The 15,034-nt window shown below is 35.2% G+C and overlaps 1 protein-coding gene and 1 non-coding gene across 2 annotated transcripts; one reads left to right on the top strand and one right to left on the bottom strand.

Moving 5' to 3' along the window:
• The first annotated feature begins 4,190 nt into the window (after window positions 1-4,190).
• TRNAQ-UUG lies at window positions 4,191-4,262 on the top strand. Its single transcript has one exon. It is a non-coding gene; the product is annotated as a tRNA-Gln (tRNA).
• A 442-nt stretch (window positions 4,263-4,704) lies between these two features.
• Window positions 4,705-5,777, bottom strand: LOC18018002 (mitochondrial import inner membrane translocase subunit TIM8). The gene is made up of 2 exons (XM_006401997.2): window positions 5,586-5,777; window positions 4,705-5,068 (listed from the first exon to the last, which is right to left on the bottom strand). Exons 1-2 carry the CDS (start codon window positions 5,631-5,633, stop codon window positions 4,883-4,885), a joined length of 234 nt encoding a protein of 77 aa, XP_006402060.1. The 5' UTR covers window positions 5,634-5,777; the 3' UTR covers window positions 4,705-4,882.
• Between the last annotated feature and the right edge of the window lie 9,257 nt (window positions 5,778-15,034).

Raw genomic sequence — 15,034 nt, 5'->3', positions numbered from 1 at the left:
GAATGAAAAAAATATGAAGATTGAGTAACAAATAATTAATAAATCAAATTCAAGAAAAATCACTAAAAACATAAATAAATATTAATATTTGTATAAATAAATTTTAATAAATAAATGAAATTCAAATTTAATTTAAAAAACCAATATAAATTAATATTATATAATAGAGGATTTTTTAAATTACCCATTCTATTTTATTTTTTGAGTAATTTAATCTTTATATTCAAATTAGAATATAATTAAATTTTAGTGCAAGTGAAAACCAAATTATAAGACTGAATAAGTTAAGAAATGTTCAAATAATTTTCAAATAAAAATCTAATTAATAAAACTATAGAATATTCAATAAAAAGAAAAAAATAGAGAAAAAAAAAGAATGGATACGAAGAAATATACAAAAAAATTTTTTTTTTAAAAAAAGATGAAATCAATGAAATATGTGTAATAAAAAAATTTAAAATAATAAATTGAGAAAATTAAAAATATTATAATAGTACGATTTGGACGAATGAAAAGAAGATTGAAGAACAAATAAATATTCCTCTTGATATTAATTTAACATATATTTTTACGTAAGCTATTACGGTGTTGAAACAATAATTAAAGTAGTAGATTTTTAGCTCCTCATCATCGTATGAGAAAAATCGGACTATTAGGTGGGACTAGTGTAGAAGAGATAACAAAGATCATAAAAAAAATCAAAGTGGAAATAAAATATTTTAAACACAAAAAATTAATAGTAAAAATAAAGTTTAAATACAAAATTTAAACATAAATAGAAAACAAGATTTGCGCTATGCGCAGGTTTTCTCCTAAAATTTATTATCTCTTAAATCTGATTTCACTCTAGGAATAGAAAACTGAAAATTTTCCTAATTCTTATAGGACACTGACCACAGAGAGTTTAGTCTGTTGCATTGCTCTACTCGCTCAAAAAGGAGGACTTTATTCCAGTCCATACAGATTTAAATCCCTAAAAACAATAAATAAAATCTTATAGTTATCGTTTAAATGGTTAAATAATTTGCAAAACAAATTAGAATAGTAACAACAATAATCACATGGAATGGTCTGCCCTTTTGTTTCCTTCCCTTCGAACCACATGGAATCTTGTCCCAATAAAATTGTCTCCCAATCTTTATGTTTTAAAGTACATTTTACATGGGATGGTTTCTGCATAGAGGTTGATTTGAGTAATGTGTATAATTGGCTATTATCGTCTTCGAATTCTATCCAACAGTAGCCACCTATGACGTATCCACATTGTTTTCATTAAATGGACGAGAGCCAGAGCTTCTCATCGGAACTAAGCAACCTGTGAATACTACGTGAATTATTCCTAGAGTTGTTCTTGTACATTGTCCCCACACGACAAGAATACAAAAGCTGAAATGCTAGAACGCACAAATCCAATTTTTTTTTTTTTTTTCCTATAGCATCAGTGATACACAGAATATGTACTTATTTAATCTATAGATAAAGTGCGTTTGTAACCAGAAAAATGTTCAAATCCGTCTTGTTCTTCTGAGTTTTAAGTATATAGGAAACCCTAATTCTTTCCTAATCTTTAATTATAACTATATAAAACCCCGCGTGTACACGCGGTAATTTTTATATATATAATAGTTTAGTTTATCAAATAAACTTAATATTGTATGCAAATTTCAATTTTCTAAATCATGATAGAATTATGTAATCGCAAATCACTTTCTATGGTTATCTCTTTAAATTATTATTAGACATATATCTGTCTGTTTATTATATATTTTCTGTTTTTTACTAATGAAATAAAGTTAACAAATACATACACTCATCGATACACAATAAAATACAAAATATTGTGTTTGTTTGTTTCAGCTTAGCTTTTAAATCTCATCTCAAATCCTTTGAGTTCTGCTTAGGGTAATAAATATTAAAAACAATAATTTCTTTCTAAATAATCTTTTTTTTGTTAAAAAAATATAAAGTTTGGACGTCAATAGAATAAATATGATAGAGTTTGGGCATTATATTCTCCTGATACATAAAGAATTTTGTCTATGTGACAGAAAAATAAGGCGCTACGTAAAAAATTTTTATAGCTAATTTTATATTGAGTTAAACATTCACTATATGTCAGTCTTATATATCTACAAAAGATGTACGAAAACTATAAACATAAATTGAACAGAAAACAAAATACCTCTAAAACTTTAACTTCGTTTGTTATATCATCTGCTCTAAACCTAATATTGTTAGGCACCAGAGCATTACGAATACAAAAATATCATTATTTTTCATGTATGCAATAAATAGAAACTATTTATGATTTTTTAAATGTTTTTCGAACAAAAAAAAACGCGCATAAAACTCTATATTAATATGAAAACAAGAAATAATTATTTTAATGGCTCATAAAGTTTTTCTTATATATACATAAAATAGGAATATTGATATATATATATATATATATATATATTGTGTAATTACGCTACATACAGCTTGTTCCTAGCCCTCTTTCTATGAGGGAATGATTGGTTATCATTGCCTCCTCGTAGACACATAGAGTGATTATATCCATGTACTTGATCGCATTTCTGATCTGAAATACCAAAAGCCACAATCACTAAAACAAAAGTAACACAAAAAATCTGTATTTTGGATATGTTATTTGAAGACTTTAATTCTTTCCCAATGTTGGTTATGAACGTGACTGCAATGGCGCTATATCTGATTTCTGGAGCTCTTTGAGCGTGTAAGAGAAAGCTGAAAAATAGGTGGAATGCCGCTCTATTTTATAATAACATATGATTATGGCTCTTGATTCTTTGAATTTATTTTAGTGTCGTTCAATTTTTTCGGGTGTGCTTTACGAAATGGTAACACTACAAGTTCGAGATATAAACTATTTTTGTATTTGTGTCATGGTTGATGAATTAAATTTTTTTTTGGGGATTGAGAAAATTATTTTTTTTCAAAATCTGATGTGTCAAAATATAAAGTGCTTATGTGTCAAGCTTGTGAGACTCAACTGAGTCTTTATATAATAGATTTTTGGAGTTCTCTCTTGATTTTATTTAAAACCTGCAGCTTAGTTACATTTGACGGAAATCTCTCGTAATTTTGTTTAAAACTTGTTTCTTAGTTACATTTGACCTATCTAAAAATGATGCATTTTCCAATATGTCCCGTTAAAATCCACTTTGTAACTCTTGTCTTTTTTTTTTTTTCGTTGCCAAAACTCTATGTCTTTAACCAATCGAATTTATTCATTCCGTGAAATTACTAGAAGCTGCTTTTAAAACTTTTCTTTCATCTAAATTGGGGTAACTTAACATTCATTTATTTGTTTCCAGTTTTGTATGATATTGAACCGAGTCTTATATGGTCAAAGATACTGATTTGAACGTAAAAGAGTAAAAAAACAATAAAAAAAACACACACACAGGTTTGACCCCATCTTTTTCAGTGTTAGTCTATGTACTGTGTTAATGTGATCAAGTATAAATATAATAAGATTAAAGTCAAATTAACGTAGTAGTTAGGCTTGGACATTCAGGTATTCGGTTCGGCTTGGGTTCTAGTTAGTTCGGTTTTTAATTTTGAGAACTGACAAATACCTTAAATAATTTAGATTTGGTTCAACTCAGGTTGTTTTAATCCAAAATATACCAAAAAACCTAAAAATACCTTAAAACCCAAAAATATACTCATAAACCCAAAATATATCTAAAACCCCTAAAAAACTAAAGAAAATATATCCATCAAACCAAAAATATACACAAAATATCCTAAATATCCAAAAAATAACTAATATTTAAGGGTATATAATTATATTTTGGATATCCGATCAATTTTCGGTTTGGTTTTGATTCAATTCTAATTTAGTTCCGGTTTAATTCTGATTTGGTTACAATTCTTCAGATATAAGTGTTTAGAACCTATCAAATATTTTTATAGATTTTGGTTCGGGTTCCATAATTCTATTTCGATTCGATTCTGGTTTAGATATTCGGATCCTGTTTTTATATTCTGGACATTCAACATACTATATTCTCACCCCTTTCTCTTTGATGTGTTTGATTAAAACTTGTTTTGTTAGAAAATTGAAGTGATAAAGTATTCATGAATTATCGTTAAACCTATGCATCTAAAACAAATACATACTGAATAGAATTAAGTTTTTCTTGTGCGTTTCCCTCATCAAGTTAGGTTCTATGGTGTAGTGGTTAGCACTCTGGACTTTGAATCCAGCGACCTGGGTTCGAATCCCGGTAGGACCTTCTTTACTTTCACCCCATCTTTTTTTACTATATCGGCCCACGTTACAGTGATATATTGGGCACTGTATTGGGCCATATTTTATCCAACTGTTTATTTCTTGAGTATTTTTTGCAGATTGGCATTTAAACATAATCATTAGACATATTCGAATGTATTGAAAATTTGAAATCAAATTAGTAGACTTAACTAGAATAAACAAGACGTCTCTAAACTTATCACCATTTGAAGTGAAAACGCAATGGCAAAAAGTTTCATCAATTCCTTTTGAGAAAAGTTAAGTGCTAAAACAAATTTTAAAAAGTTGTTCTTCTATTATTATCCCAATTCCATTCATCTTTATTCCACTAAATTACCACTAATTGCCCTAATACATTGCGTATCCACTGATCACTAGTTATCAATAACAATCTCAATCATACTTATTTTCCTACTCTCCTTTTATTAACTCCACACTTATCTATTAATATTATCATTATCCATCAATAACAATCTCAATCACATTACCATTAAAACAAATCCGACAACGACTTATCCGAGAATACTCTTGTTGGATTCAACACTTGCCAAGAGATTAAAAAGGAAAGAAAGGGAAGTGTCATGATGATCTCAATTCAATCAATCACTGCGACTGAAATCGTTTCATGATGAGCATACTCATATCCATGTAACGCCCAACGCAGTTAGTGAGGCAAGAGGACTCGCTCGAGCTGATTTTGCTTCCTGGTTTGTCCGTCATGCATTTGTCCCAGCACGAGCTCGTCAGCTTCGCCACCGCTTCGTTCACCATTGCTCTTTCTTTTTCTTGCTGTTCCCACAATCCCATTGCCAAGAAGAAAAATATATATTCTTGTAAATACATATTAGCACAAAAATCGATTTTAAGCAAACCCAACTAAACCAAACATGATAAAGATCACTAATTTAAACCAAACATTACTCTTGCTTTTTCTTGTTGTTGCCACAAACCCATGACCAAAACAAAACAAAAAAAACGATTCTTGTAAACACATATTGGCACAAAATTTAAACCAACTAAACCAAACATGAGGAAGATCACTAATTTAAACCATAAAGAAATACAACTTTTTTTTTCTTCTTTTATTGCTCTGATTTGATTCGATTCAAAAGGAACGGTTTTTCATGAATCCAGGCAGGAATTGAAGATAGAAACTACTTATAATTTCATTTTCCTAACTCTTAAAGAAGAGAATATAAAGTAAAACTACGAGACATGAAACTCAGTTTCAACGTATTTTCGAGGTAAAGAACTTTAAACAAGAAGAAATATTTAGACTTGATTGGAACAGAGAAAGGAGACTTACGGTGAGGAATTGAAGCAATTCCTGGTTGTTAGCGAGGGAAGGATCCATGGCGGTAGAGATCGTCTCTGTTTGATGAAGAAGAAGAAGAAGAATCGATTTTCTCAGCGACTGAAACCCTAAAAAAATCTCAATCAATTTTCAGGGATAGATAGATAAACCGGACGCCGCTTACTTCTTTGCTTATTGAGTTAACGGCCCATAAAAGACCCAATTATTAAATATGTGTCCTCTCATGATATATAGTAATAGATGTATTCAAAGTTTCGATTTCGTCGTGGATCTGCAACGAATTTATTCCAATTCAAAAATTCAAAATATATCTATTATATTAAAACATAAGCACATTTAGTACTTGCTTCCAAACACTCCTAATTTTTAAAGTGTTTAAAAATAATTTTAATAATTATTTATATTTAATTTCGAAAATTAGTTATTAATTTAAATATTTTTAGAGTTCTTTTAAATATATGTAATTTAGATTTGATTTGATTTGATTTAATTTGATTAAAAATAATAAATTAGATATTAATTTAAATTTGATTTAAAGATTCTAATTTAAATAATTTCTATACTATTAAACATTTTTATCAAAAATATCTAGAATTTTTGAAAAAAAATTAATTCACATATAAAAAATAATGGTCATATTTGAAATATAAAATATTTATAATGATGTAAATGATATGATATTTATGTTGCTTATATAATATATTTAAGATTATGATTTATTTACAAATTAATAATAAAATAATAAGTAAAATTCAAATGTATAATTTAAATATTAAAAATATATTTTTAAAATTCATAGAACTAAAAATATATATAAAAACCGGGTTAAAAATATTTTGGTAACTAAAATCACTAATTTTTAATTATACATGTATATCGAAAATATATTTTTCATACAAAATAAAAACATAAAAAATTAAAAATTATTGCATACACTATAATGTGGTTTGAAAAACCAGTTGTACACTCCCTTCGTTGATTAAATTTAAAAAAATTATAATGCTAAATATACTGTTAATACATCTCAAACTTTTAACAAATATTTATATTATACGGTAATATGAACGAAAAAGTTATAATTATGTTTTTATAATAGTTTATTTTGAATTAATATTAGCGGATGGGTTAAAATTATATTTTTTTAATTATAATTAATTTTAATACTATAAAAATATATCTAAACACAAAAATCAATATTTTCACTTCTTAAAAAATATATTTATAAAAATAATTATATCTAAACTCAAAAACACAAATTATACTACAAAATTCGTTAAACAATAAAAAATATTCCCGTGCGGATGCACGGGTTAGAATCTAGTTTATCCTTAATATCAAAGTTCGAAACTAAAAACTATCTAAATCGTGATTTAACTTGGTTTACTATTTACTAAGAAAAAATTTAACCACATAAAATAAATATAAACCAAATTATAACCCAATTGAAATTGATAAACCAAAATTGAATCCACTTAATAACTAAACCAGAAAATTCTCAAATTTCGATTACCATAAACCCTAAAAAAATCCTAAATTTCAATTACGATGAACCCTAATAAAAATCTCCGAAAGTCATAGTCTTTTTTCATAATGTTCTTCGTGAAAACATAATAGCTTTGCAAAAAAAAGCGTTTCAGGTGTTCACAGTGGTTCATCTCCCCAGGGAGTTGCAGAAGAGTTGCTTGAAAGAGGAGAGATGGAGAGAGTGGAGAAGATGATGTCTCCGTTGACCGGAATCAATATTGTCACATTGACTTTTGAATTCAAGAACATGATTGAGCATGGGCCATTGGGCTATTTCTGGGAATAGCTACGTTTGTGATTATCATTGAAAATAACGACAATAAAATTATGAACAAATTAGGTTTACAATTCAATTTTTTTCTGGTCTTCTTCTTTCTTTTTCTTTTTCAAGTGACAATTTTTCTTTTTTTTTTTGTAAAATTACCAATTGAGTTTGACAAAAAACTCTGTGGATCTCCATCTTAACACCACTCATGAGTCCTGTGGTGCAAAGCCTGTAGATGAGACATAAACATTAGCTTGATATAGGAAAAAGGGTTGACACGTGGAAAGTGGATATTAGAAGATAGGTTCAACTAGCCCTGGTATAAAAACCGGAACCGAAGAACCGAACCAGAACCGACCCAAAATTACTGGTTCGGTTCGGTTTCGGTTCCTGCGTAAATATCCGTCGGATCCTGTGATTGAGATCCATAGATCTCGGTTGGGTTCCGGGTAATATACAAAATCCGAAGTACCGAACCGAAGACCCAAAAATTGTTGGTTTTAGTTGGTGGGTTTAGCCCATGTAAAACGAAATTATGGCCCATACACTCAAACAAAATATTGGATTGGACTTGTAAAATTTTGGCCCAGAAACGAAAAAAAATGAATTAAAAAAAGTGTGCATCCTATAACCCTAATTCTCGCAGACACATTCTCTCTCTCGACCAAACTGATTCATTTTCTCATTCTTAACACATATATAACCCTAATCCTTAATCAGACAGAAAAACTAGAATCCGCAAATTTCAAAAGCCGTCGCTTTTCCTCGCCGGCTCCACCATCTGCTACATCAAAAGTTCAGTCAGAGGTATGTTCGTCTTCCATTTCCTTCTCATCTTCGATTTCATTTGAGTTTCATTTTGAATGGGTTTTGCTGAAAATTTTCGATTTGGGGTTTCAGACTTAAACGTTTCAATAGAGCTAATTTCTTCTTTGATTTTTCATTTCCACTAAGAGTTATAATTAAATCGAGTCTCTAGAGTGTCTTTAATTAGTTTTTTCGATTTAGGGTTTACTGTTCATATATGAAATCGATTTGGGGCTAACTGTTTCTCTTTGTTTAAAAAAGAAATAGACATCATTTCCTACTTGTTTATTCATTTTTACAACGAATTAGGGTTATAACTCGATCTGGGTTTTACTTATTTGAGTTTGCGGGTTTAGTAAGAAAATGATTAGGGATAACTCCTTTTGTCATTTAAATGCTTCTGTTAGTACTCAGCTTAGACTGTTTGTGAGTTTTGATTGCTTGTGTTGTATCAATACATTATATTAGTTTGATTATGAGTTATGAATGCTTCTTAGTTATCGAGTGTACAAGTTGTTGTATCGATAGTTTCATGTCATTGTATTATGACTTCTGATGGGTTTGGTCTTGTTAATACGATGCAGATGGCTTCTAATCAAGGTTTACTGAACGTTAATGAAGAACCAGTTTTTGAAGATGACCTTGAAGTTACCGAGGACGAAGTTGAGACTCCTACTCCTACGTCTGCTAATAAAGGGAAACAAAAAGCTTCGGGGAATAAGAAAGGAAGGAAGAGGACAAGATCTGATGTGTGGAACCATTACACAAGAGCGAAGGATGACTTTGACAAGTGCAACTGTCATTACTGTGGGAAGGAAATGGGGTGTGCAACTACATCGGGCACCTCTAATCTGATCAAGCATCTAAGATTCTGCAAGCAGCATCTTGCGTATGTAGCAGCAAAGCAACCGGATGATCAACAACAACTGGATGCAGAGACTGGAGACGGTTTGAAGCTGTGTAAGGTGTCTGATGCGGTGATTAGGGAAGCTTCAAACGAAATGGTTGTTCTAGCTGAGTTGCCTCTGTCTTTTATAGACAGCCTGGCATGGAGACATTTCTGTGCTAGAGTCAAACTGCCCAAGCCACACTCTCGGAGAACAGCGACTCGAGACATAGTGAAGATGTATGTGAGGAAGAAAGCACTTCTGAAGAAAGCACTTGCAGCCAATAAGCAGCGGCTCTCCTTGACGACTGAAATATGGACGGCTCCAACAATGATGGCTAGTTATATGGTGATAACTGCACACTTCATCGACAACAACTGGCAGTGGAAAAAATTCATCATTGGTTTCAAACACATTAGTGACCACAAAGGGTCGACTATAGCTATTGTTCTGCTAGACTGCTTAGCTGAGTGGGACATCAAGAAGATCTTCTCCATAACGGTTGACAATGCAACAGCAAACTCAAGTGCTATGAGTTTGTTTAAGGACGAGTTCAGATATGTCAGAGATGATGCACTAGTTCTCGATGGTGAGTATTTACATTTAAGATGTGCTACTCACATTTTTAATCTGGTTGTGAAGGATGGACTGCACGTTGTGGACAAGAACATTGCTGCCATTCGGAATGGTGTACAGTTTGTGAGGTCGTCTACACCAAGGCTGATGTCATTCGAGCTTCGTGTTGATAAGGGGAAGATGACGAGAGGGAGTCTGTCTCTGGATTGTAAAACAAGGTGGAATTCAACATATCTGATGTTGAATAGAGCGATGGATTTCAAGGTGGCTTTTGACAAGATGCAGGCTGAGGACAACTTGTACAACGACTACTTCAAGGAAAAAGTTGATGGGATAAAGAGGATTGGCCCGCCTATGGAAAACGATTGGGACGCAGTGGACAGGTTACTTCACTTCCTTGTCATCTTTTACAATTCAACGCTTGTCCTCTCTGGAACTAACTCCCCTCGTGCGCATAAGTGTTACAATGAGATGGTGAAAATTGAGAGGAACCTGATATTACTGAGCCTAGATGGCGATGATGAGCTTAAGAAGAAAGCAGCAGCTATGATTGCAAAGCTAGGCAAGTATTGGGATCCGTTCGGTTTTGAAACCGAGATGAATCGTATGCTGATAGTAGCATCCGTGTTTGATCCAAGGAATAAGATGAAGTTTGCCAAGCTTTGTTTTGATAAGCTTTATGGGCCAGATAGTGCAATTGCTACGCAGATGAATGAGTCCATCTTAGAGATTCCACAGAGGTTGTTTGATGAGTACAATGTCAGGTCTGGTGGTTCTGTCATCCAATCATTAACTCCTACGACTAGTACAAGTACGTTTTCTCAGTCACAGGTTAGTGGATCATCGAATGGTGCATCTAGTTCTGGAACTTCTCAGGACTTAGGTAGAACTAGGAACCGTAGATTGAACTTGGCTGGTCGTTCTCGCTATGAAAAGATGGATTTAGTTTACAAAGAGATGGTACAAGAGACAGGGTTTCAGGAAATTAGCTCTAAGCTAGATTTGTACTTGTCCGAGAATATGGAGAATCCACATATATTTGAGGGAACCGAGTATGATGTACTCTCATGGTGGAAGGTCAATACTCTTAAGTTTCCGGTTCTGTCACAAGTGGCTAGGGATATATTAGCAATGCAGGTTTCATAGGTTGCATCAGAGTCTGCATTTTCCACAAGTGGTCGCATCTTGGATCCTAGCAGGAGTTGCTTGACACATTACACCATCAAAGTTCTCATGTGTACTGAGCAATGGCTTAAGTCGGAGATACGTATGGACCGTAGAGGAAGCATTACCATTGAGCAGCTACTTGATGAGATAGAAGACCAGGATGATCTTCAAAGAGGTAAGTCAGCATAATCTATTACATTTTTCAGTTATAAGTACTAATATTACTTATATGACTTTATTTGTTTGCATTTTACAGAGTTTGGAAATATGAATCTGGAAGACTAAGGAGTCAATGAAGTATCAAAGACTGTATTTGTGGTAAGGACACACTTATAAATTACCATAAACATTTACGAGTGTACTTTGGTATGTATTTTTGGTGATAGTTTACTCGTTTTTTTGGTTGCAGATTAGAAGTCTCATTCTCTGAAGTCAGGAATCTCAGTCGACTTATGCTTATGTTTTTGCCTCTTTGGCTTTGGGATGTTGAACTTCTTTTATTTATGCATTTCTCTATGCTTCTCAAACTCGGATTTGTTTTATGTATTTGATGTTGCTACATCGTCTTCCAGACTTCTACTTTTGCTTTTCAAACTTGATGATGACTTATGTTTAAGGGATTTGGTACTTTTTAGTTCATATTTGTTTGCAGCTTTCGGTTTTTTTTTAATCAGTTTTGGTTACTTTTGCACATTTCAGATACAAATATGGATTTCGGATACAAAAATACCCGATTAATTTAAGAACCGAAACATTTCAGTTTTTATCGGTTCCTAGTAATTCATACCCGAACCGAACCAGAATCGAAGGTACCGAACCGAAACCGAACTGAAATTCATTCGGTACCACTTCGGATTTTCTTCATCTATACCCGAAATACATTGATACGAGCCTGGACGAGGTGCGAACTGAAGGTCAGACCGGAGAACTAGTTCGGGTCGGAAATCAAGACCAAGTGACCGACCTAAGCGAAGTCGAGGTTCAGGACGGGAAGCAAGACGAGGTGGCCGACCTGGATGAAGTCTTATCCGTGCCAACCGGTCCAATAACGCGGTCCCGAGCCAAGAAGCTATCTATGGCCGTTTGGAGGTTATGCACCGAGCTGAAGGCCAAGTATATGGACGCTACACTTCACGACCGAGCTGTAACGCTTTTAACCAACTCGGACGGTGTAGTTCCTTGACACTCTTTTTCCTTGCATCCGGGTTTGTCCCACTGGGTTTACCGGATGGGATTTTAATGAGGTTAAGGGGCCACATCATTCTTATCCGAAGTTAGCCATTAGCCGTTATGAGAAGCCAAACGATCACTCGCGAAAGGAGCCGAAGGGACATTCAAAGGGAGCCGAGTGGTCATTCAACTTATTTAATGCTTTCATTTAATTCTCTTGTCTTTTGCACTTCTTTTACGACTCTATATAAAGATCCAGACTCCTTTGTAATTTGTAATTCACTTTTCATCAATTAAATCGAGATTTTCTCTTGTTCTTTCTGAGTTTTTCCTTTCTTAGGTGGTTAGCCTTGAAAGTTTTATTTGGTTTATCGGATTCAATCCATAGGATTCGACGCAGCCTTTCATTTACATCTTGTTTCAGTTTCGTTCAAAGTAGTTTAGGGGCAACAGGATTTTCGAGATCAAGTCTCACGCCTGTTCATCCTTGACCCGCGAGATCAACACTTGGTGTTTCCATCACCTCGATCCGATTCTGTTTCTCGCGAGCTGGGCCTAAGGACCTTCGAGACAACCTCTCACCCCTTAGCATCTCTCCGACCAAACCGTTTTGGCCGAGTTTATCAACCTCTACCAAGCAAGCAAGTGCAAGTCCTAGGGAGATGTATCAAGTGGTATCAGAGCCCACTTGCTTAATCGGTAGTGTTTATCTATCTCTTTAAATTCCGCCTTTTCTCATCTCATCTTCTCTATTTACGTTATAAAAAAAAAAAATCGAAAGGTCTATTTTCAAAAAAAAAAAAGAAGATCAAAAGTCAAAAAAAAAGAGAAAAAAAAAGGAACCGTATTCTTTTCAATCTATCTTTCCTTATTCTTCTCCTTTCAAACGTTTGATAATCCAAAGGAACCTAGAGGCAGTCATCGTGATTCGATTAACTCCTTTAGAACCGGAAGAAAATCTCTTGTGGGTTTGTGAGATTAATAAGAGAGTGAGTGAATCAAAGAGGGAAGCACTAGTAAGGATTTTTACTAACAAGTTTGTTCTTTTTGCGAGGTACGTGCATGTCATCTGACTTTTCTCTGAGCGAGTGCGATTTCTACACATTCAAAGACGGTAACCACGTTCGCTGGTACACCCCCAAAGAAATGGAAGCCAAACTCAACCAGATTACCGAAATGGTGGAGCGTATGAGCCAACGGATGGATCGGCTTGAAGTTCAGCCAAGGCAAGAGGAGGCCAACGATCAAAACCGCGAGGAACCGATGCATATCCGCCGAGATCGGAACTTTGAGCAGGAGTTGGACAATCCATTCTACGCGGATAATCACTCATCCGGAAGTAGCCGAGTCAGGCCGCGAGGCAACCGTGGTGCACACCGAGGCCGAGCTGGAGGAGACCGCGACCGAGGCAACAATTTTCCTGCCAGAAATTACCGACGTGAAGGAGGACGACCTCAGCGACCAGTCCATGAACGACGAGAAGCCGAACAGGCTCGAGGGCATAACGATAATGATCTAGGAGGCATGAAGCTAAGGATTCCACCTTTCTACGGGAAAAACGACCCAGATGCTTTCCTGGAATGGGAAAAGAAAGTGGATATCGTGTTCAATTGCCAGGATCTGTCGGAGAGGAAGAAGATCAACTTGGCGGCTTCCGAGTTCAATGGCTATGCCATAGACTGGTGGGACCAGATCGTGACCAGCCGACATAGAAACGGAGAACGGCCGGTGGAAACTTGGGACGAAATGGCTACCCTCATGCGACAGCGGTTCGTGCCATCCCACTATCATCGGGAGTTACATACCAAACTTCGGAGACTCACACAAGGAACCAAATCCGTGGAGGATTACCATCAAGAAATGGAGCGCTTAATGCTCAAAGCCGACGTGTTCGAGCTGGAGGACGCGACCATGGCCAGGTTTCTAAGTGGCTTGAATCGGGATTTGCAGGATCGTATGGAATTACAAGAGTATAACGACATGGCCGAGATGCTACACAAGGCGATTCTGGTGGAGCAACAGCTCAAACGAAAGGGTACCAATCGATTTACCCCTGGATCTAGCTCGCGACCAACCTACCGAGATGACAAAGCAACCTACCCCTCGCGTTCTAACAACCAACCGAGGAAGGACACCAGACCGAACCAGAACACAGGCAAGACCGAGGTCAACTCATCCAGGACGCGTGACATCAAATGCTTTAAGAGTCAGGGAAAGGGACACTACGCCAATAAATGCCCAAACCAGCGGGCAATGCTCTTGCTAGACACTGGAGAGATCGTATCCGATCATGAAGAGGAGACCGAACCGGTCTATGACGAAGAGGAGCCCGAGGAGCAAGCCGTATGTGGAGAGCTGCTTGTAGCTCGGCGCGTTCTTATAGCACAAGAACGGATCAAGGAGGAAGATCAGAGGGAAAACTTGTTCCACACCCGGTGCTTGGTCCAAGGAAAGGTGTGTAGCATGATAATCGATGGAGGGAGTTGCACCAACGTGGCTAGCACTAGCATGGTTGACAAGCTGGGTTTGGAAACCCGTAAACACCGTCACCCTTACAACTTACGGTGGCTCAACAACCAGAGGCAACTCAAGGTCACTAAGCAGGTCATTGTACCAATTACCATCGGACGATATGAGGACGAGGTCGTCTGCGATGTCCTACCAATGGAGGCCGGTCATCTACTTCTAGGACGGCCGTGGCAGTTCGACAAAAAGGCGATCTATGATGGTTTCTCAAACAAACATACATTTGAGCACCAAGGCCGCAAGATCGTCTTAGCACCCTTGTCACCACACGAAGTCTATCTTGATCAAGTTAAGCTGGAGCAAAATTCTAAAGGTAAAAATATCTTGAGCGATCCCCAAAACACTTCACATCAAAAGAGAGAGTCTGAGAAAAACCTAGAAATGGCCTGTGAGGGAAACCCCGTGAGCAAAGAATCATTTCTTGTGAGGCTTAGCGAGGTGAAATATGCCTTGGATACAAAGCAATCTTTTGTTCTACTCATCTTCAAAGACGCTTTGGCTAGTCATACTAACCCTGA

The sequence above is a fragment of the Eutrema salsugineum genome, unplaced genomic scaffold (assembly GCF_000478725.1).
Source record: "Eutrema salsugineum unplaced genomic scaffold, Eutsalg1_0 scaffold_2, whole genome shotgun sequence".
In the NCBI taxonomy this organism is placed as follows: Eukaryota; Viridiplantae; Streptophyta; class Magnoliopsida; order Brassicales; family Brassicaceae; genus Eutrema; species Eutrema salsugineum.
This window is presented reverse-complemented; position numbering and strand designations above follow the sequence as displayed.

Bases quoted from the DNA above. Each gene is read 5' to 3' on its own strand.
- LOC18018002 (XM_006401997.2), bottom strand. From the start codon at position 5,633: ATGGATCCTTCCCTCGCTAACAACCAGGAATTGCTTCAATTCCTCACC. The intron at 5,069-5,585 runs GTAAGTCTCCTT...TTGTGGGAACAG, and splicing joins AATTGCTTCAATTCCTCACC to CAAGAAAAAGAAAGAGCAAT.